This window comes from Pseudophryne corroboree, chromosome 5, assembly GCF_028390025.1.
Source record: "Pseudophryne corroboree isolate aPseCor3 chromosome 5, aPseCor3.hap2, whole genome shotgun sequence".
Taxonomy (NCBI): Eukaryota; Metazoa; Chordata; class Amphibia; order Anura; family Myobatrachidae; genus Pseudophryne; species Pseudophryne corroboree.
This window is the reverse complement of record NC_086448.1, coordinates 760,663,709-760,687,499: the sequence shown is the minus strand read 5'-3', so window position 1 is coordinate 760,687,499 and position 23,791 is coordinate 760,663,709. Positions and strand designations below refer to the sequence as shown.

Sequence of the window (23,791 nt, the reverse complement as noted above, 5' to 3'; positions counted from 1 at the left end):
GGGGTGTTAGTTTATGAACTAGCGTATGCAGAAGCATGGAAAAAGCGGCCCACGGCGGGTCATTATTTGCCCCCGTTGCCACCGTCCTACTGGGGGGCAAGGAGCCTCCAGAACCAGAGCCCAAAGCTGCTATACTCTCCTCATAGGTATCTGCGGCTTCAGCAACACCGGCAGTGTGTTCAGCCCCAGAACCGTTACCCTCAGAAGCAGACATGATATAACTTGCAGTATCAGGTAACACAGTACAATTTGTCAGCAGCACAATACTTCTAGCCCAAACACCTGTGCAGTGTAGTCAGCACTAGCAGAGATAACGGAGAGATATGGTGACTAAATCACAGAGAAAAATACGTAATACAGTATATCTTTGTGAAAGTCCTATATTAGATAAAACCTGACGCACCAAGCCCCCTCAGGTTATAGAATATAGGGATAGCAAGTGGAGTGAAAGACACGAAATGGACACCACTCAGCTATCAAATGCACACACAAATAGTCCCAGTCTGTACAATGCAGAGGTTATTACTAACAATAATACTGCACTGGACTAGCTTACACAGCTATATAACAATAGATATAACAGTACACAGTAAGAACTGGATGTATATCACAGGGTAATTGTACTAGGAAACCCTGACTAAGTGCACTCTCTTAACCAACACTGACTAAAAAAGGCAGGTAGAATACTTAAGTGTCTTGTAAAGTCACAGCACTGACAACAAGGCGGCTTTACATATGAGGATTTGCCCAAGCATTCCCAGGAACAGTGAGCTGAGGGATAATGGCGCCGCAGACACTGCCAGGGAGTGAGGGAGAGACAGATATGCAGCTCCAGGGCAGGAACATTTGCAGAAAATGGCGCCCTGGGGCTGGCGGAGGGGCTTCAGGTCTAAGCTCTATCCCCCTGCTGGCAAAACCACCGGGTACTGCGGGCTCTAATAAAACGGTTTATAGAGAAAACCTGACCTGTCCCATGCCCTGGTGATCTAGTGGGATCGCCTGTACTGCCACAGTGTCCACCGCAAGCGCGCGCGGCCCGCCTCCCACTGACCACGCCGGATCGCGATAAAGACCGGGTCCCGCAAGCGGGACCCACTTACCACCTCACGAAGCGCAGCCACGCGATCCCGGAGAGAACCAGTCGTGTGTGCCTGACAAGAAGAAACCTGGAGCCTCCTGCTGTAGTTACCCAGGAACCAGGGCTCGGGAGTGTACAGCGCCGCTGGGGAGAGCCGGAGCTGCAGCCGTGAATGTCCACTGACATGTAACACTGCTGCTGCCCTTGAAGTCTTCACTTTTTTCCTCAGAAAAAAAAGCTCTTGTTAGGGCTGCCTGGAGCAGCCCCTCTGTTAAGTGCCTACTACTGCAGCACCAACTACAAAACTGAGATACTGTGCAGGGAGGTGGGGTGATATAGGAGGCGATGCTATGCATTCTGGGAACAGTCAAAGCTTTGAGCCTGTTGGTGCCTCTGATCAAGATCCTACTCTACACCCCATTGTCCATTCCTTGTGGAGCCCAGGGTACCCCGCAGCAGAAACTGAATTTGGCTGAATGAGCTGTAGAGTTGCCAACATAAGGATCGATGTTAGGTAACTCAGCAGTTGTCAGCCACATTACCGTCACCACTGTGATTGTGGCCATACTACAGATTGTTCATGCTAAACCCAGTGGCATGATTAGTAGACTAGGGGGGTATATTTACTAAAGGGACGGATTTCAGAAGTGGAGATATTGCCTATAGCAACCAATCAGATTCTGCTTATTTATCTAGCACCTTCTAGAAGATAACAGAATCCGATTGTTGCTATGGGCAACATCTCCACTTCTGAAAACCTGCACTTTAGTAAATATAGCCCCAATAATAGAGTAAACTAGTAACAAATCACTAATAAAGGTCCAGCTCCTAAACCCAGGTGAAAGCTACCTCCAGAGATGGTGGTGTGATCTTTCTTCAAGAGAAAAAAAAAAAAAAAAAGGGGGGGGGGAGAAAGGTTTCCCAACTGTGCCCTTCCTCCTGACCTGAAGATGAGGAAGGCCACAAAGAACCCAGGGATAAATAAGGGACTGGTGTCCACATAATGTATGGGTGGGATAGAGTACTGATCATTTGCTGCATGTAAACCAATACTAGTCATAGCAGTCTGCTATGGGCAAACAAAGTTCTACCACAGAGAGGAAAGAAGAAGATGTACAGTTGAAGGTTAAGAAGAACATGTACTAAGCAGTGATAAAACTGGAGAAGTGAGCCAGTGGAGAAGTTGCCCATGGCAACCTATCAGCTGCTCTGTATACTTTTATAGTATGCAAATTATAACTGTCACGTGAATGCTGATTGGTTGCCAACTTCTCCACTAGCTCAATTTTCCACTTTTATCACTGCTTAGTAAATCTCTCCTAAGACCAAAAAAAAAAAAAAAAAAATATTATATATATATATATATATATATATATATATAATAATAAAGAAGACCGTATTTTAACAGGAGAAACAACATTTGGATAAAGTTACTTAAAGACAAACCAAAAAAATCTCGCCTTACAGATATACTGGGAGATGCTTTCTATACAGACCTACGAGAAGGACAATTTGGAAAGCAGCAGTTCTAGGAGAATATACAGAGTCATATAAAGTTTATATATTTTAGAGCATTGAAAGGTACCTGTCCTTAGAGAGACTGCCAATTTACAAGACTAAATTAATGCCATAATAGCAGAAAGAAAAATAAAAGAAATTATGTTTTTTTAGTTACAAAATGTTTATTACCAAGCAAGCATTAATTTACAGTTTCATACAGAAATATCACATACTTTTTAGATTCTCAAAGAAAATATTCATATGAATGAGTCCACTAAAAACCAATAACACAACAAACAGGTCCTGCGAGCCGGGGAGGTGTCCACTTTAACGAGCATCAAACACAACCACTGAGATTTTATTAAGGAAATATAACTTCTTAAGACGTGAACTTTCTGTCCCTTTCTGTGAATCCCCCTTTTGCATCCTTGGAAGCCTTAGGGGTATATGCAATTCCGGGCGAATTGCGGCTTTTATTCGCCCGTTTTTTAATTCGACCGTCGAATTCCGGCCGGCGGGTGCCGGAATTCGACATATTCAATAAAAAACGGATTCGACAGTCCCGCTGTCGAAAAACAGACCAATTGACGGATAAGTGCGTCCTGGATTCGACTTTTCCGACGGCGCAAAAATGGTTAAAAAACACAAAAAAAATTGCGCGGGGTCCCCCCTTCTAAGCATAACCAGCCTCAGGCTCTTTGAGCCGGTCCTGGTTGTAAAAATACAGGGGGAAAATTGACTGGGGATCCCCCGTATTTTTAGAACCAGCACCGGGCTCCACTAGCTGGGGAGATAATGCCACAGCCGGGGGACACTTTTATACCGGTCCCTGCGGCCGTGGCATTAAATACCCAACTAGTCACCCCTGGCCGGGGTACCCTGGAGGAGTGGGGACCCCTTAAATCAAGGGGTCCCCCCCCCCTCCAGCCACCCAAGGGCCAGGGGTGAAGCCCGAGGCTGTCCCCCCCCCCCCCCCCATCCAAGGGCTGCGGATGGGGGGCTGATAGCCTTGTGTAAAATCAAAGAATATTGTTTTTTTGCAGAACTACAAGTCCCAGCAAGCCTCCCCCGCAAGCTGGTACTTGGAGAACCACAAGTACCAGCATGCGGGGGGAAACGGGCCCGCTGGTACCTGTGGTTCTTCTGCAAAAAAAATACCCAAATAAAAACAGGACACGCACACCTTGAAAGTAAAACTTTATTACATACATGCCGACACACACACATACTTACCTATGTTCACACGCCGACTGTGTCCACGTCTCCGTCTGACGACATCTCGGAATCCGGGGTACCTGAAAATAAAATTATACTCCCCTAAATCCAGTGTCCTGTTATGATTTGTAATCCACGTACTTGGCAAAAAAACAAACCGCATACACGGACTGAAAGGGGTCCCATGTTTACACATGGGACCCCTTTCCCCGAATGCCGAGATCCCCTGTGACTACTGTCACAGAGGGTCCCTTCAGGCAATCAGGGAGCGCCACGTCGTGGCACTCTCCTGATTGCCTATGCGCATCTGAGCTGGCAGACAGCGCATCGCACAGCCCCTCCATTATATTCAATGGTGGGAACTTTGCAGTCAGCGGTGAGGTTACCCGCTGTGGCGCTCCCTGATTGCCTGAAGGGACCCTCTGTGACTGTAGTCACAGGGGGTCTCAGCATTCGGGGAAAGGGGTCCCATGTGTAAACATGGGACCCCTTTCAGTCCGTGGTCCGGGTATGCGGTTTGTTTCTCTAACGTCCTTGAGGATGCTGGGACTCCGTAAGGACCATGGGGAATAGACGGGCTCCGCAGGAGATAGGGAACTTGAAGAAAGCTTTGGACTCTGGGTGTGCACTGGCTCCTCCCTCTATGCCCCTCCTCCAGACCTCAGTTTTACACTGTGCCCAGAGCAGGATGGGTACACTGCAGAGAGCTCTCCTGAGTTCTCTGCCTAGAAGCATTTTTGTTTGGATTTTTTTCTACTTTTTTACAGGGAGCACTGCTGGCATCGAGGGACTGAGGAGAGAGGGGCAGACCTTCTTTTTTTTTTAATAAAGTAATTTTTATTCAGTAGACTGGAGAAGAAGGTACAGACATTGCAGAGCATCGTCATATCACGAACAATACATCAAATTATCTTGAATCACAGCCACATTTTAGAGCAAATTTTACAGCATTGGAATATCAGGCCAAGTCCATTAGGGAATATACAAGGATTTCACATTGGTCGGACCATTAGGGTCTACAAAATCCGTAGCCAAATATATTAGTCTCCATTAACTTTTTTGTTTACACCCTTAAACTAAACAGTAAGAAAAATAACAAAAAAGAAACAGAAGCAAAGTGAGAAGGAGCTCTTTGATTCAGGACCACATTAGTCATACATATAAGTAGGCGAGCACGCAGGGCTCAACCGCCAAACTTCTCAAATATACATCATTAAACATTAAGTTTTGGATATGTTAGCACTTCAGTGCCCACTATATTTGGGGAACCAGGTGAGAGTGGGGGGAGTCTAGCCATGGAGACCAAACCTTTTCAAATTTGGCTGATGCGTTTTGTTTCATATATATGTATCTTTCCTTAATTATTGTATCATTAATTAAGGTCTTAAGCGCAGATATTAACGGGCCTCTAGGGGCCATCCACAGCCTCGCAATGCAAACCTTAGCCAAGGCACATACATTGCGAGCATAAAGACCCATTGAATCAGACAAAAAAAGCAGAGCATCCCATCCCCAAAATACAGAATTGTGGGGTAAGCAGTCCGCCAGTCACTCCCGTACTCTCCAGAATTGACCCGACCCCCGACCAGAACACCCTCAACCTCGGGCAATCCCACACTAGATGCCAGAATGTTCCCACCGCCCCCCCCTTCCCTCCCCGCACTTAGGACAAAGGCCAGGTCCGCCCGTCCCAAAAGTAGCCAGCCTAGCTGGAGTCATATATGTTCTGTGTAAAATGAAGAACTGAATTTGCTGATATCTGAGAGATTTGGTAACTTTGGCAGGATATTCCAGAGCAAGGACCCAGTCCTCCTCAGTTATTAGACCCATATCCTCCTCCCACTTTCCACGGAGACGTGTCAAAGGGTCCGTATGGAGCTTGGTAAGAAGATATCCATATGCAAGGGAGATCATCTTAGCTCGACCCAAAGTAGCCACAAAGGTCTTGATGGGGAATGGGAGGATTCGTGGGGGGGATTCAGCAAATTGGGACTGGAGGGCATGGCGAAGCTGGAGATATCTGAAGAAATAAGAATTGGGTAGGTCAAACTCATCTCTCATTTGTTGAAAGGATTTGAGTACATTATCTAGGTAGAGTTGAGAAATAGAAACCACCGATCTAGGGGCCCATACCTCCCGCCCCTCAAGTGCATGTAATTCAGGGAGCCAGTCAGAGTACCATAGGGGGGTATCTGGGTCCAGGCCATCGTACCTCAAGAGGTCTCTCATAGCCCGCCATATCTTTAAGGCCTGGAAAATGATAGGGGGAAGAAACCGAGCTATGCTCCCACTCAGTAGCACCTGCACAGGAGAGAGGTGGGGAAAGTAACAGCGAACAAACTCACAATGTAAAGTGTCAGCCCCAGAGTCTTGCGCCCATACACTGATATGAGTCAGCTGAGCAGCGTAGTAATACATTTGAAAATTAGGCAGAGCCAGGCCACCGTCAGATCTCTGCCTGGTAAGGTTATTTAGCTGTATCCTAGGTCGTTTATTAGCCCAAATCAGTGAGGACAGAACGCTATTTAATTTCCTAAAGAATATTGGATAAATATATACCGGGGACTGGAGAATAATGTATAAGAGTTTGGGCAGTATAATCATTTTAATGAGGTTAACCCTGCCAGACACCGTCAGTGGAAGCTTACACCAAGTCTTGACTTTGCCCATGACCCACTGCATGGTCGGGTCCAGATTCAGAGGGACAAAATCAGAAGGGTCGTTAGTTATTTGGATTCCGAGGTACTTAAATTGTACCGTCCAACATAATGGCAGGGGGATTTTGGAAATAGTAGGAGGGGGGCCTATGACTGGCATAATGTGTGATTTAGACCAGTTAATTCTAAGACCCGAGTGATCTCCAAAGTTCTCTATCACACGCAGCAGAATGGGCATTGCCATTGACTTGGTGTAGTCCTGCAAAAACAACAACATGTCATCGGCGTAAAGAGCTATTCTATCCTCACGTGAACCTGTACAAATTCCCACAATATCTGGGTGTGATCTTATCAAGCAGGCCAAGGGCTCGATGGCCAAGGCAAACAGCGTGGGGGATAGGGGGCAGCCCTGTCTAGTACCACGGGACAGTTGAAAAGAGGGGGATACATAGCCATTCACCAAGATCCTGGCACTCGGATGTTGATACAGTAATTTAGTCCATCTTATAAAATTGGGTCCAAAGCTCATACAAGCCATCACCTCCCATAAATAAGCCCATTCAAGGGGCAGACCTTCTTGTCTAAGATAGGCTCTGCTTCCTCGGCTACTGGACACCATTAGCTCCAGAGGGGGTGAACACAGGTTCTTACTGGGCGTCCACCCCCAGAGCCGCGCCGCCGTTCTCCTCACAGAGCCAGAAGAACCGAAGTCAGAAGACGTCAGGCGGCAGAAGCCTTCAGCTTCACTGAGGTAACGCACAGCACTGCAGCTGTGCGTCATTGCTCCCATACACCTCACATCGGTTAAACCGCCTAAATCGTTTAAGGCCCATTCCACTAGGAAGGTGGGCTCTTCTTGGGCGGCTGCCCGAGGCGTCTCGGCTTTACAGCTTTGCCGAGCAGCTACCTGGTCGGGTTCAAACACTTTTGCAAAGTTCTATAAGTTTGATACCCTGGCTGATGAGGACCTTCTGTTTGCTCAGTTGGTGCTGCAGAGTCGTCCGCACTCTCCCGCCCGGTCTGGAGCTTTGGTATAAACCCCATGGTCCTTACGGAGTCCCCAGCATCCTCTAGGACGTAAGAGAAAATAAGATTTTAAACCTACTGGTAAATCTGTTTCTCCTAGTCCGTAGAGGATGCTGGGCGCCCGTCCCAGTGCGTCTTCTTTCTGCAAGGCTTGTATATAGTTATTGCTTACATAAGGGTTATGTTACAGTTGTAATCAGTCTTTGCCCGATACTGTTTTGTTGCATACTGTTAACTGGTTACGTATATTCCATGTTATACGGTGTGGATGGTGTGGGCTGGTATGAATCTTGCCCTTGGATTACCAAAATCCTTTCCTTGTACTGTCCGTCTCCTCTGGGCACAGTTCTCTAACTGAGGTCTGGAGGAGGGGCATAGAGGGAGGAGCCAGTGCACACCCATTCTAAAGTTCTTTATAGTGCCCATGTCTCCTGCGGAGCCCGTCTATACCCCATGGTCCTTACGGAGTCCCCAGCATCCTCTACAGACTAGGAGAAAAAGATTTACCGGTAGGTTTAAAATCTTATTTTTTTTTGTTTTGTTTTTACAAGGTTCCTCCGTTTCCGTAGAACAACACATTTTCACATTTGCAGCTTCTTATTGGTTGTCCCACTTGCCCCCATCCCAGAGGCACTTTAAGAATGATTTACAATAATCTTTTTCTGGTGCTATATGACAGAAATGGAGGAGCACCAGGAATTACTCTTTCAGCTTTCCACTAGGTCAGAGGTTCCAAAATGAGATGCTCAAGGCATCCTAACGGACCAGGGGGGTCATTCAGAGTTGATCGCTCGCTACTTTTTGCAGCCGTGCGAATGCATAGTCGCCGCCCACTGGGAGTGTATATTTGCTGTGCAAGGGTACGATCGCATGTACAGCTGAGCGGTACAAAGAGAGTTTGTGCAGTTTCTCAGTAGCCCAGAACTTACTCAGCCGCTGCGATCACTTCAGCCTGTCCGGTCCCGGGAATTGACATCAGACACCCACCCTGCAAACGCTTGGAAACGCCTGCGTTTTCCAAACACTCCCAGAAAACAGTCAGTTGACACCCACAAACACCCTCTTCCTGTCAATCTCCTTGCGATCGGCTGTGCAAATGGATTCTTCGTTAAATCCATCGCACAGCAACGATCCGCTTTGTAGCCGTACAACGCGCCTGTGCATTGCGGTGCACGTGCAGTAGTGACCTGATCGCTGCGCCGCAAAAAACGGCAGCGTGCGATCAGGTCGGAATAAACCCCCAGGTTTAAGGCTATCTATGGCTAAGCACAGATAGTGAAATCAAATTGATAGAGGTAACAATTAAGTAACCTGTGCTCAAGCTTGGTTATCCTTAAAACCTGGACTGTTAGGGTGCCTTAAGGACCACTGTTGGGAACCTCTGTGCTAGGGACCGGTCAGTGGGAACTGAATGTATAATTGTGAATACTGCTTTAATGGCATTCATTTAGCTAGAGGCGTGAATCCAACTCGGTAAAAGGATACATCGCTTTGTCCTCTTCTTGTACATAATCCTGTAGCCACATTCTCTGCATCGGATGGGATCTCTGGCTTTTATTTCATTTTCTTTGTGGCATTCTGAAAGAAAAGGAAATAGCAAGTTCTAAAATGTTAATCAATAAACCACAGATATATATAGCTCACGCAGTGGCACATATTCGGTATACTAGGCCATCACTCTCCAGCCCAATGCGGAAACCAATTACAGACAAAGGATTGCGGTCTCAGATACGAAGTGACATTCTGTGGGCTGAAATAATATTCATTAGAATGAAATCTGTTCCAAGCAATCACCAACATCGTAACAGGATTCCCCCTGACAATGATCGCTCCATAAAAATGCCCATCATGATCAGCTGAATTTAGAACGTTCAATGTACAACTACTTCATCCTTTGTCTGGGTATCATAGGTGCCAGCGCACTCCCAATATTTGTTCTGCCGACTCTGGGCCAGAGATTTACATGTCACTAATATAATGCCATGGTTATAGGCTGGGGCACAGCGTGCTCAGGCTGTGGGGTATGTGGCAGCTAGTGGCACCTTCATAGCCTCGCGCTGGGATCATCTGCGCTAACACCTCGCATAGCGTAATAATACCCCGGGACTCAGTGTGAGGCATCGGCCCACATCCCCCTCCTGTATATCAGGCCTCCGTGCGAGGAATCGGCCCCCGTCCCCCTCCTATATATCAGGTCTCAGTATGAGGCGCCAGCCCACGCCCCCTTCATGTATGTCAGGCATTGGAGATGATACCCTGGGCCTCAGAGTGAGGTACAAGCCTGCAACGTTTCCCCTCCTGTATATCAGGCCTCAGTGCAAGGCGCTGGCCAACGTTCCCCCTCCTGTATATCAGGCTCCAGTGCCAGGCGCCGACCCATGTCCCCCTCCTGTATATCAGGCCCCAGTGCCAGGCGCCGGCCAGCGTCCCCCTCCTGTATATCTGGCGTCAGTGCGAGGCATCGACCCGTGTCCCCCTCCTGTATATCAGGCATGAGGGATAAAACCCTGAGCCTCAGTGCTCGTGTACATTGGATGTAAGTCACATGTATGACCTGTCTCTCGGATGTAGCAGTGCACCTCCGCACCCATAGGTGTTACTGTCACGTTTCCCTGATATGCTTTTTCTAAAGTAGCCAAGTATGGTGTATATGCTGCAGCAGATTTAGGTTTTTCCTATTAATTACATACCATTATTTATATTGTTACAGGATCCAATAAAGTAGGTTAGATAGAATCTGTTCTACTCTCTGTAGGTAAAGTATGTAGAACAAATACATAGGGGTAAATTTACTAAGATTCATATTTTCCCGTTTCAGGTCAAAGTTCAATCACGAATGACATCGAAAGTGTAAAACTGCAACTTTTTGAATTGATTACGACTAATTTACTAAGCTGTCGTATTCGGGTTTTTCTTTTGTTCCGATGTCGATGTCATTCGTGGTTTTTTTTCTATTTTTACGGCAGTGATTAGCAAAACACTGCCGACTTTTTTTACAATCAATCTCGGCCGGATCTGTGTGATCCGTGCTGGGGTTTATTTTTTTTTTTTTTTTTAATTAAACACTGTAAAATAATAAAAAAAAATGCGTGGGGTCCCCCCTCCTAAGCATAACCAGCCTCGGGCTCTTTGAGCCGATCCTGGTTGCAAAAATATGGGGGGAAAAATGACAGGGGTTCCCCCATATTTAAGCAACCAGCATCGGGCTCTGCGCCTGGTCCTGGTCCCAAAAATACGGGGGACAACAAGAGTAGGGGTCCCCCGTATTTTTAAAACCAGCACCGGGCTCCACTAGCTGGACATATAATGCCACAGCCGGGGGTCACTTTTATATAGTGCCCTGCGGCCGTGGCATCAAAAATCCAACTAGTCACTCCTGGCCGGGGTACCCTGGGGGAGTGGGGACCCCTTCAATCAAGGGGCCCCCCCCCCCCAGCCACCCAAGGGCCAGGGGTGAAGCCCGAGGCTGTCCCCCCCATCCAATGGGCTGCGGATGGGGAGGCTGATAGCCTTTGTTGTAAAAGAAAAGATATTGTTTTTAGTAGCAGTACTACAAGGCCCAGCAAGCCTCCCCCGCATGCTGGTACTTGGAGAACCACAAGTACCAGCATGCGACGGAAAAACGGGCCCGCTGGTACCTGTAGTACTATTACTAAAAAAATACCCAAAAAAAGACCACACACACACCGTGAAAGTATAATTTTATTACATACATACACACATACATACATACTTACCTTAAGTTCCCACGCAGGTCGGTCCTCTTCTCCAGTAGAATCCAAGGGGTACCTGTTGAAGAAATTATACTCACGAGATCCAGGGGTCCAGGCTCCTCGGGAAATCCAGGGGTAATCCACGTACTTGAAAAAAAAAAAAAAAACGGTGTCCCGACCACGAACTGAAAGGGGACCCATGTTTGCACATGGGTCACCTTTCCACGAATGCCAGAAACCCACTCTGACTTCTGTCTAAGTGGGTTTCTTCAGCCAATCAGGGAGCGCCACGTTGTAGCACTCTCCTGATCAGCTGTGTGGTCCTGTCCTCACTGACAGGCAGCACACGGCAGTGTTACAATGTAGCGCCTATGCGCTCCATTGTAACCAATGCTGGGAACTTTCTGCTCAGCGGTGACGTCACTTTAGGTCAACCGCAGGGCAGAAAGTTCCCATCATTGGTTACAATGTAGCGCATAGGCGCTACATTGTAACACTGCCGTGTGCTGCCTGTCAGTGAGGACAGGACCACACAGCTGATCAGGAGAGTGCTACAACGTGGCGCTCCCTGATTGGCTGAAGAAACCCACTTAGACAGAAGTCAAAGTGGGTTTCTGGCATTCGTGGAAAGGTGACCCATGTGCAAACATGGGTCCCCTTTCAGTTCGTGGTCGGGACACCGTTTTTTTTTTTTTTTCAAGTACGTGGATTACCCCTGGATTTCCCGAGGAGCCTGGACCCCTGGATCTCGTGAGTATAATTTCTTCAACAGGTACCCCTTGGATTCTACTGGAGAAGAGGACCGACCTGCGTGGGAACTTAAGGTAAGTATGTATGTATGTGTGTATGTATGTAATAAAATTATACTTTCACGGTGTGTGTGTCTTGTCTTTTTTTGGGTATTTTTTTAGTAGTAGTACTACAGGTACCAGCTGGCCCGTTTTTCCGTCGCATGCTGGTACTTGTGGTTCTCCAAGTACCAGCATGCGGGGGAGGCTTGCTGGGCCTTGTAGTACTGCTACTAAAAACAATATCTTTTCTTTTACAACAAAGGCTATCAGCCTCCCCATCCGCAGCCCATTGGATGGGGGGGGACAGCCTCGGGCTTCACCCCTGGCCCTTGGGTGGCTGGGGGGGGGACCCCTTGATTGAAGGGGTCCCCACTCCCCCAGGGTACCCCGGCCAGGAGTGACTAGTTGGATTTTTGATGCCACGGCCGCAGGGCACTATATAAAAGTGACCCCCGGCTGTGGCATTATCTGTCCAGCTAGTGGAGCCCGGTGCTGGTTTTAAAAATACGGGGGACCCCTACTCTTTTTGTCCCCCGTATTTTTGGGACCAGGACCAGGCGCAGAGCCCGATGCTGGTTGCTTAAATATGGGGGAACCCCTGTCATTTTTTTCCCCATATTTCTGCAACCAGGATCGGCTCAAAGAGCCCGAGGCTGGTTATGCTTAGGAGGGGGGACCCCACGCAATTTTTTTTGAAAAAATAAGCACTTTCCCACCCCTTCCCACTGATATACATGCACGGATCTCATGGATCCGTGCATGCCTATCCAATCACGAATAAAAAAAAAAGGTCTGTTTTTTTTTAGCACTTTTTTACGAGTTGTAATTTTTCACGGCAGTGTTTGTTTTTTTTTTGCTTTGCACTTCTTAGTAAATGACCGAGATTCATACTTAAACAGCCGCGTTTTGACCGATGGTGTATTCATTCGTAATTTTTTACTTGGACTTGCAAAAAATTACGAATGCCCTCATCTCTGCCGTGATTAGTGTTTAGTAAATTACCGAGATGACACTTTGATGAAAAAACGGCATCTCGGTCAAAATCGGGAGCTTAGTAAATTTCCCCCATAATATGACCATGACACAGACTGTTGTTTCAGCAGTGTCCACTAGGTGGTGGTGAAGGAGCATGAATTGTGCTTTCTGGTCTCTTGTAGCTTATTTATTTATTTATTAACAGTTTCTTATATAGTGCAGCATATTCCATTGCACTTTACAATTGGAAACAACAATGATAAAACAAAACTGGGTAATAACAGTCATAGAGGCAGGAAGGCCCTGCTCGCAAGCTTACACTTCATAGGGAAATAGGTATCGATACAAAAGGATAGGTGATATCTATTGCATAATTGTCCACCAGATTGCAGAGGTTCTTGGTGGGCTGTATGATATGGTGGACTGTACAGAGGGTATGCAATTGGATGGGAAAGCTTATGAAGGTTGAGTGAGCAGTTCTGAAGAGGTGAGTTTTCAGGGAACGCTTGAAGGTTTGTATACTAGGGGAGAGTCTGCTTGTGCGTGGGAGGGCATTCCACAGAGTGGGTGCAGCCTGAAGAAAGTCCTGCAATCGTTAATGGAAGCGAGTAATGAGTGTGGAAGAGAGATGTAGATCTTGTGAAGAGCAAAGAGCTCGGGTTGGGAGATATTTTGAGAAAAGCGAAGAGATGTATGTTGGTGCAGTTTGGTTAATGGCCTTTTGTGTGAGCAAAAGTATTTTATATAGAATACAGGTAACCAATGGAGAGACTGACAGAGTGGATCCTCAGATGATGAACGTCTAGCGAGGAAGATTTGCCTCGCAGCTGCATTCAGAATGGATTGTAGTGATGAGAGTTTCTTCTTGGAGAGACCAGTAAGAAGACTTGCAGTAATCAATGCGGGAGATAATTAGAGCATGGATTAGAGTGTTTGCTGTGTGTTGTGTAAGATAAGGTCGTATTTTGGATATGTTGATTACATGTATGTAACATGATTTTGAGACAGACTGAATGTGGGGAACAAAGGACCATTCAGAGTCAAGGATGACACCTAGGCAGCGAGCTCTTGGGGTAAGATTGATTGTAGAGTTCTCAACAGTGATGGAGATATCAGGTTGGTAACCGCTAGCTAATTCATTAACTCATTTGGAAATATTAAGTTTGAGGCGAGTAGGTGACATCCAAGATGAAACGGCAGAGGCCTTCAGTGACACACACCAGATGGTGATAAATCTGGGGAGGATAGGCAGATCTGAGTATCATCCACGTACAGAAGATGGTGAAATCCAAAGGAGCTGATTAGTTTACCAATACCCTTTTCAGACAGAAAGTGAAATTACCGGGTGAAGCAGTTCCACCCGATAATTTCATGAAACACGCGGGTCCTTTTTCTGTGAGAAAGGATCGACCCGTGTTGTAATTCCCGGGACTTTGACGCAGGAATTTACCAGGGTCGGAGACACGGGAATTATGACACGGGTTGATCCTTTCACACAGACAAAATACCCATGTTATCTGCAAATTACCGAATGCCGGTTAATTGCCGGGACTTTCAGACTTTTCTGTCTGAAAAGGGTACAACAGATGAGATATAGATTGAGAAAAGCAGAGGACCTTAAACGTTACTTAGCATATCCATTTTTATTGTCTTCATCTGTAAGATGACAACAGTATTTGCAATATCCGTCAGAGCTGTTATCATGTAAATCACTCCTGTTTGTTTTTTCAGTTCCATGGACTGGAAGGAGGAGCGGAGAAGCACACAGAGGTCAGAGCTCCGCAGAAGAACATCAGGTACAGGTAAGCAGGAGTCTCAGGGTCACCACCGGATTAAGGCTCAGGATGATTGGGTGGGAGAGCAGCAGAACTTGTGTCCTACACTGTGCATGCCCTACACACATGTAGTTATTGCCGTCTCCAGCAGGTGGAGTAGTGGCGTAGTGTCTCTGGTGATGGTGACCTGTAATTAGCGGTAATAAAGGCCTGTTACTGTGATATACATAGCATATAGGGGTCAGAAAGCCCCTAGACACAGTAGTATTAGTAATAGGGACACCTTAGCACAGGTACAAGGGACACACATTGACAGGACCTCCAACCCCAACTCCTACATCCAAGATTTTTCACGTGCTGCACCACTTCTCTGGAATTCCCTACCTCTCCCCCTCAGACTCTCCACCTCTCTACAAAACTTCAAACGGGCTCTCAAGACCCACTTCTTCACCAAACCCAGCCAAATCTCATCCTAAACCTCTGTTCCACGCTCTCTATGTACCCCATCTGTCTCACCACTGTCTGTCTCCCCCTCCCCTTTAGAATGTAAGCTCTCACGAGCAGGGCCCACTTCCCTCATGTGCTTACCCTTTTCTTACTTTAATAAGCTTCAGCTGCACCACATCCAGCAGTCTTCTGCCACCTGATACTTATTCCAGTGTCATCTGCTGATGTAACTATGTTTATTTACCCTGTACTTGTCCTATATTGTCGTCAACTGTAAGTTGCTGTTTTCATGTTTGATTATTTGTTTATGTACTCTGTAATTGGGCGCTGTGGAACCCTTGTGGCGCCATATAAATAAAGGCTAATAATAATAATAATAATAAAAATAACCCTTCACCACCACTGCCCATTACACCTATGTTACTTACCACACTGGCTACTCTGTCTGCAGGGCCACTGACTCACTCCTGCTGAGAGCAAGGGACAGTCTGCAAACTGCTTGGGTTTCTAGAAGTGTATTCAGCAGGGTTTGCTTACACATGTACAGTGGCAAGTAGTTTCCAAACTGTCCCTTGCTCTCAGCGGGCGTAAGATCTTGCAGACAGATCAACTGTGCGGTCATCTACAACCCAGCAGATGTGGCTCCTGATGAGCTTATAGTAATGCTACCCAGAGGGGACACATGGAATCATGGTGCCCGGGGTACACATATGCTACAGTACCTCCCCCCACCCCCACCCCTATTACAGATAGATGGATGGATGAATGTATGTCCCAAAACCCCATAATTAGGAATCATCCACAAACTTGAAAAAAAGAGCAGCGGAGCCCATTTTATACCTTGTATGCCACTGCATACCACTCGCACCTTCTCACCTGCCTTTAGGTGTTACTCACACCACCCCATTAGCTTCTAAATGTCCCAACACTTTCCACTCTGACCATCCCTCCTGCTTCCACGTACCACAACACGTTCCACTCTGACCACCCCACATGCCGCTCTAACCACCCTACATGCTGCTCTGACTGTCCCTGCTGCCTCCAAGTACCATGACACATTCTACTCTGACCTCCCCACGTGCCGCTCTGACCATCCCTCCTGATTCCACGTACCACACTCTGACCTCCCCACGTGCCGCTCTGACCATCCCTCCTGATTCCACGTACCACACTCTGACCTCCCCACGTGCCGATTTGACCGTCCCTCCTGATTCCACGTACCACACTCTGACCTCCCCACGTGCCGCTCTGACCATCCCTCCTGATTCCACGTACCACACTGACCTCCCCACGTGCCGCTCTGACTATCCCTCCTGATTCCACGTACCACACTGACCTCCCCACGTGCCAGCGCTCCACATAATATTTTCAGATGTTGACAGCCAAAATGTCAACAATGCAGTTTTAGACTAACCTTTACCCAAATTGCACCCTAACGCCCACCCTGATTGCACCATAATCCTAGCTGCAGCCTAACTGTAGCCACAGCCTAGTCCTAACGGCAGTCTAATCCTAACTTCATATGCCGACATTATGAACATGTTGACCTCACATATGTCTTTAGTATGGTGTCGACTTTCTAAATGCCAATCTGATCTCTGCATAACCTCCTGTGCTTCTCATCTCTAATATGTAATTCCTAAACATTATTACCAACGTACAGTAAGTGACTTACCTTCATTGTATCTCCTGGTACTGTAGCTGCCACTGTCTGTGTATGGAAGGCCATGAAGGTCAGGATGAGGCCTGGCTCTGCCCTCAGTCAATGTTCTTCTGCTGGAGTTGAATTGGAGTAGGGGGAGGGAGAAAGGAGGGGGGAAGGGGGTTCCCTCACAGCTCCTGACTCTCCCTACCCATTTCTAGCACTGTCGTACTACGGCAGTGTTAGAAATGGGTAGGGGGAGTCAGAAGCTGTGAAGGGGGGCTGAGTGGGGAGGAAAGAAGAGAGCGGGGAGTGAAAGGAAGGAGGGGGGAGGTAAGAGGGCTGGGGGATAGGAAGGAGGAAGAGGAAGGAGGGCACCTAAGGAAACAAGAAATCACTGTCAGGGAACTAGCTTGTAATAGGGTAGGTCCAGACACAGTGAGCCCCAGACTGCCTCTGCCTGTTGTGCCGCCGCCAGCAGGTGGCGCCTAACTCCATTAACATGGGGAAATGTGATGTTGCAAGCAGACAATGTATAATTGCTGGTTATGAATATAGTTTTGCTGTCATTGGAAGCAACTAGTTCTAGTTCTTACTGGGAAGAAAACTGACGCTGCAGAGCGTGGCCCCCTTTATTCTGGCTCTTACTGTGTAATTATCATTCTGGCTTCATGCCATGAATGTAAAGCCCCTAACTTGTCAGAGCACCATAATTATCCCTAAAGGCAATCTGAGGAGATGGCTCCAACTCTACACCGTCCCTGACACTACTGTGGTGACGAGCGCCTGTAATGTGAGCTACCTGTGTACTTACCTTACAGAGTGTAAGTGCCTCTCTGGTGGAAGGTGCAGAAGTACCTGCAATGGGAAAGAATATGCATTTAGATACATCACATGCCAAGGCATTGTCAGATCACTGATCCCTCATTCCCGTCTCCTTTTATAGCTTATATTACTCGGGGCGAAACCTCTGGTAACGCTCCAGTCGCCACCACTTCAATGTAAATTAACGCTTAAAATAGGGTAATGCTAAAATGAGAGAACATTATAATCCGGGTTACTACTCACTTAGTAAACTTCGCCTTCCACCACTGGCCGGTGAACCGCCTAGGTCTTCTGAAGGACAAAAACAACAAAGTAGACATAAGTTGGGGGAGTCTGGTCCTGTGCAATGGGGCTGACTTTTTGCTTCAATAAAATGTGTGTGTGTGTGTGTGTGTGTGTGTGTGTGTGTGTGTGTGTGTGTGTGTGTGTGTGTGTGTGTGTGTATATATATACAAACACACAACTTATGGGCCCTACACACTGCGGGATCTGCTGCCGAGCTGCCCGACGGTGAATTCAGGCGACCCGGCGGCGGGGGGGCAGTGATGGGGGGAGTGAAGTTTCTTCACTCTCGCCCGTTACCTGGCTCCATAGCAGTGCAGGCAAATATGGAAGACATCGTCTATATTGGCCTGCATGCACAAGCGACGAGGCACCAGCGATGAACGAGCGCGGGGCCGTGCATAGTTCATCGCTGGTGCCTCCATGCTGAAAGATATGAACGAGATCGTTCATATCTTTCACTCATAGCGCCCAGTGTGTAGGGCCTATTAGAGGTCAGTATTTATGTGATTTTACTGCTTTGTGACTTTCTCAGATGTTGGTAACACCGTCATGGCTTTATTCTTTTTTGTGTATGACATATAAGTACATGCAGGGCCGGTTCCGGGGCTTCTGGCGCCCCGGGCGGCATTAGGGGCGTGGCTTCATAAGGGGGCGTGGCCAGTTACACCCCCTGTACTGTAGTAGGATGTGCGGTGCGCGATGACGTCATCGCGCACCGCACAGCAAAGGTCCTCTCCACGAAGTAAAACTAGACGCTAAGCGTCTAGTTCCCTTCGTGGAGAGGACCTTTGCTGTGCGGTGAGCGATTACATCAACGCGCACCGCACATCATTACAGTTAAGGTCCTCTCCAGGAAGGGAAACTAGACGCGTAGCGTCTAGTTTCCCTTCACAGCGGGCAGGCTGCGTGTCTAGTTTCCCTGGACAGCGGGCCGCGGCAGCGGGGGGCACCACAGCAGCAGCGGATCTTGCCATGGTGCGGCACCCTCCGGATGGCGCCGGCGCCCTCCGGAAGGCGGCGCCCCGGGCAAAAGTCCTGCTTGCCCGTGGCAAGATCCGCTACTGAGTACATGAGAATATTATTAAGAAATGGGGTAATGCCACTTTAGCATTTACTACAGTCACAGTCGCACTACTGGTGTACGCTCTGTATCATGGGGTGTCAGTATATACAGCGTTACGCTGTTACTGGAATTGCGCTGGGAGAATATTGACGCGTGTTCCAATTAACATTTGCACATAAATATACTTATGTTTGGGTTATTACACTGTGTCGGCAGAATCTGTGTCACTGCCGTCCCTGCAAGTTATCAGCTCTTTCTCATTATACTGTATATGGAGAAATACTACAGTGTTGTACTAGAAAAACACACTCATGATCCATAACTGAATAGAGCTACAGGTTACATAAGAGTGTAGCTACTTACACATCGGCCGGCCTGGGATCGATGATCCATTCCCTGTTAGAGACATAATAATAATATAAAAGTGAAACCTGTATATGATGCATAAAGCAGCGCAGTACTGTAATCTACAGCAACAGAGTGACACAGCGCTACCTGACTGTGTGCAGGTTAAACACATGCGGGCTTATTGAAGCCGCTTATTCTCAGCAGGTTTGACCCTGAAATGTAAAACGACACCAATATTACATGTAAATCCAGTTGTGTTTCTGTTACATTACAGGGCCAGATCTGCAGAGAGTAAATCTAGACCATGGTCTGACCTCAGCCTGTGGGAATAAACTTGCTGTATACTTATGGGAGATGACTACATGACCCAAAGAGGATCCCCCTGGACCACAGGACTTACAGAGAAATAAACTGGTAAGCAAAGGTTAATGTGAGGGAGTGTTTTGTCTGTATTATATGGCAGGCATTGTGATGCTCTCTGTATTTTAATCACTGTGTAGCTCTCTATATTATATGGCGGGCATTGTTATGCTCCCTATAATCAGCTGGCCACACCCAGGGCCGTGTCTAGGACCAGGCGAGCTGTGCAATTGCACGGGGGAACCTGCGGCCACTGTTTTAGACAGTATTCCAGTGTGGTCTGGCCATCCGCACGGTATAATGTTAAAAATGTCCCACCCAAAATGTGTAGACACTTGTGGAGGCGGCAGCCATTTTGAGAGGGACATTTAGATGGTAAAGGAGACATGCAAGAGCAATGCCGGCAGCTGCGGGCAGCAGCATCATCATGAAACCTCTGACAACGAGCAGATAGAGTAAGTGGCATTACTATGTGATGCATTTAATATGGTATCAGGGGCACAATTGTGTGGGGCATAATATTGAATAGGTGGCATTACTGTGTGGGTTATAATTTGGTGCAAGGGGCTTTACTGTGTGGTACATAATATGGTGTCCGTGGCATTACTGTGTGGGGCATAATATGGTGTCCGTGGCATTACTGTGTGGGGCGTAATATGGTGCATGGAGCATTACTGTGTGGGGCATAATATGGTGTCAGTGGCATTACTGTGTGGGGCATGATATGGTGCATTACTGTGTGGGGCATAATATGGTGTCAGGTAGTCGTTTTCTGTAAGGCCACGCCCCTTTTGGAGGGAGGCACATGCATATATTGTACTTTTGCTATGTCTATGGGGTGGGACACTTTTTTTTATTTTGATTTTTTGTAGTGTTCGCAATGGGGGCCAATTTGCCTAGAAACAGCCCCCAGCATTGCATCCCCCCTGAGGGCCCATCATACCCCAGTCACACTGCCAATATGTTACGTTGTTACACAGCATGCACATTTTATTTGTTTTTTATTATAGGTCATCTAACAATATTATATCAGAATAATCATGGCTAGATCTGGGCTCATAATTACTGTGGTTCTACCAGACATAAATTGTTTAAGTTTTTAAAAGCATAATTACCAATAATCCTCCTCCACTAGGTCTGACACCTCTGAAAAATAAATTGAGCACTTTAGATTGTTTTTTTGTTTTGTTTTTAAATATTTGCATGTAATAAAACCTATTTAGCGCTGTTGTGAGTGTAACAGGCGCGTAACCTACCTGGTAGTGGCGCCAGAATGGGCTGTAGAGGGAAAAAACAAGGCTAATCAGACAATATGAACCTGTAAACGTGTGTGATATATGTCACAAGTGTGTGTGTGTGTGTGTGTGTGTGTGTGTGTGTGTGTGTGTGTGTGTGTGTGTGTGTGTGTGTGTGTGTGTGTGTGTGTGTGTGTGTGTGTGTGTGTGTGTGTGTGGAATATTTTTTTTTTAAATAACTTACAATGTGCTTCCTGGCTTTAAAGCTCTTTCGCTTGGTCTTCCTGAATATCCTACAAGCCGAAAATACAGAATATTATGGAACACAGAAGCTCACCACACACATTACATATCACATATACGGGTGCCCGGAGGATGGTGTTATGGCTGATTGGGATGTACATTTCCAGCACTGCAATCCCTGGGTAATGAGGGACTGAGATTGCTATAACATCTGCCATTACACAGGGATACAGATGAGAAGTAGAAAACATCACTTACACTCTTTGATCAATGATCGCAAGGTAGAATTCGTCAATCTCCTTGAACGCCTACAGATTGAAAGAAAAAAAAAGTTTAGCATTTTGTAACTAAAACTAAACCTATCCAGAGAGAAAACTGCGTATTACTGATTTGTGTATATGTGATATTTTTCCCTGATTTTTGTGATACTGTATCCCAGGGGAAAATGGGTTTCCCTACATGGGATACAGGCCCTCATTCCGAGTTGGTCGCTCGCAAGGCGATTTTAGCAGAGTTGCTCACGCTAAGCCGCCGCCTACTGGGAGTGAATCTTAGCATCTTAAAATTGCGAACGATGTATTCGCAATATTGCGATTACACACCTCGTAGCAGTTTCAGAGTAGCTCCAGACTTACTCGCCATCTGCGATCAGTTCAGTGCTTGTCGTTCCTGGTTTGACGTCACAAACACACCCAGCGTTCGCCCAGACACTCCCCCGTTTCTCCGGCCACTCCTGCGTTTTTCCCGGAAACGGTAGCGTTTTTTCCCACACGCCCATAAAACGGCCTGTTTCCGCCCAGTAACACCCATTTCCTGTCAATCACATTACAATCGCCAGACCGATGAAAAAGCCGTGAGTAAAATTCCTAATTACATAGCAAATTTACTTGGCGCAGTCGCAGTGCGAACATTGCGCATGCGCATTAAGCGGAAAATCGCTGCGATGCGAAGATTTTTACCGAGCGATCAACTCGGAATGAGGGCCCCAGTGTATAATGGACCAGACAATTGATTTATTAACGTCTATTTTTTCTATTGTTGCTGAAGAATGATAGCAGGAAAAGTTATTCAGGGAGAGAATGGAAAGTACATGAGAAGAAGTCTGGAGATAACAGAAAATAGTTTAGGACAGGATAAATTTAAAAAATGAGAGAGGTGAAATAAAACCTACCTCCATCATCAACTCGTACTGAGAAGTGAGGATTCTACAGCAGCCGCTCAGAATACTGTGTCTGTGATGTCATGTGTCTGTGACATCATCAGCTGCTGTAGAAGCTCCAGAGACATGATTACAGTGTGATCCTAGTAGTCAGTTGAAGGGGGTATAAATGGGGGTCGGTGGCACATGAAGGCATTTTTCTAAACTAAAGATCAGTTGGTAGAAAAAGCAATAAAATATTTGTCAGTTTGTTGCAGGGTCATTGTCACATCTTTGCAACTATTGGGGAAATTGGCCTATAAATCAGTCTCCCATACATATCTATGTGGTTTCCCCAGATGTACTGTTGTGCACTCTGCATGCTGTGTCCCATTTATATGTACGTTCTCCAATGACACACTATGGGGCAGATGTACTAAGCATGGATAAAGTAGAGAGATAAAGTACCAGCCAGTCAGCTCCTAACTGCCATGTTACATGGTACTTTATCTCTCTCGCTCTACTTCATCTCTTCTCAAGACTTAATACATCTGCCCCTATAATCGTTACATAAGCTGTAAGCATAGGAAGCTCTAACGCATATCACTAATATGTATTACATTGGGGATTATCCATGTGGGGGGGGGCTGATGTAATTAAACATTTTGATAATTAGTGTGTTTCTAGTTTTGTTTCCCATCATGTAAGTTGCACCTACAGATCTCCGCATTCATGTATGTGAGTACATGGTGGTACTTATAGTTCTCCAAGTGGCAGCATGCTCTGGCAACAATGGATATGCTGATGCTTGTAGTACTAGAAGTGCCAGCTTGCCCATTATTTGTACAGATACTGAACATTGGGCCTGATTCCTAGCTGTACGCTCATGCATTAGCAGCTGCCATCCCGTATACAGGAAAAATACGCAGATGTCTCAGCCAGCAGTATTTGTACTGAGAAATATCCGACCGCGTCACATTGTACCATGTGCACTGCGTCACTGCTGCACAGTACCTGCCACAATATTATGTAGTGTTTTGGGAATTTAATGAAACTGTTCTTCATACTGGGAAATGTTTTCGGGCTTACATACCGTGTCCAATTCCTCTCCTCTCAGACTTCCCGTATGCCGGCTGCTAAGGAGGCCCTCGCCATCCGGTATGCTGCCCTTGGAGAGGACACCAATGCAGAACTGAGAGTGGAGACCAGAGCGAACCTGGAGGTGCATCTGCGAAATCTGGAAGCGTAAGGGGTATCGAGCCCCCATGATATCCTAGGTGTGTGGGCTGTGATGGCTCCTTTCTATTGCCTGATATTTCTGTGAGGGCAATAATCAGTCACTACATTATCTGAGACGCGCTACATCTACCACAGCGCAGAGTTTAGTGAATACGGCCCATGTCTCTCATTATGCAGCTCTGTTCCTGTATTGTACAGGGCTATACAGTGCATGGTGCTATACAGCGCAGAGTTTA

At 46.8% G+C, this 23,791-nt stretch overlaps 1 protein-coding gene across 1 annotated transcript; it reads right to left on the bottom strand.

Moving 5' to 3' along the window:
- Positions 1-2,735: 2,735 nt before the first annotated feature.
- On the bottom strand, positions 2,736-17,323 carry POLR2K (RNA polymerase II, I and III subunit K). Its single transcript, XM_063925251.1, has 4 exons — positions 17,255-17,323; positions 16,853-17,036; positions 8,962-9,054; positions 2,736-2,928 (listed from the first exon to the last, which is right to left on the bottom strand). Exons 1-4 carry the CDS (start codon positions 17,321-17,323, stop codon positions 2,906-2,908), a joined length of 369 nt encoding a protein of 122 aa, XP_063781321.1. The 3' UTR covers positions 2,736-2,905.
- Positions 17,324-23,791: the final 6,468 nt, after the last annotated feature.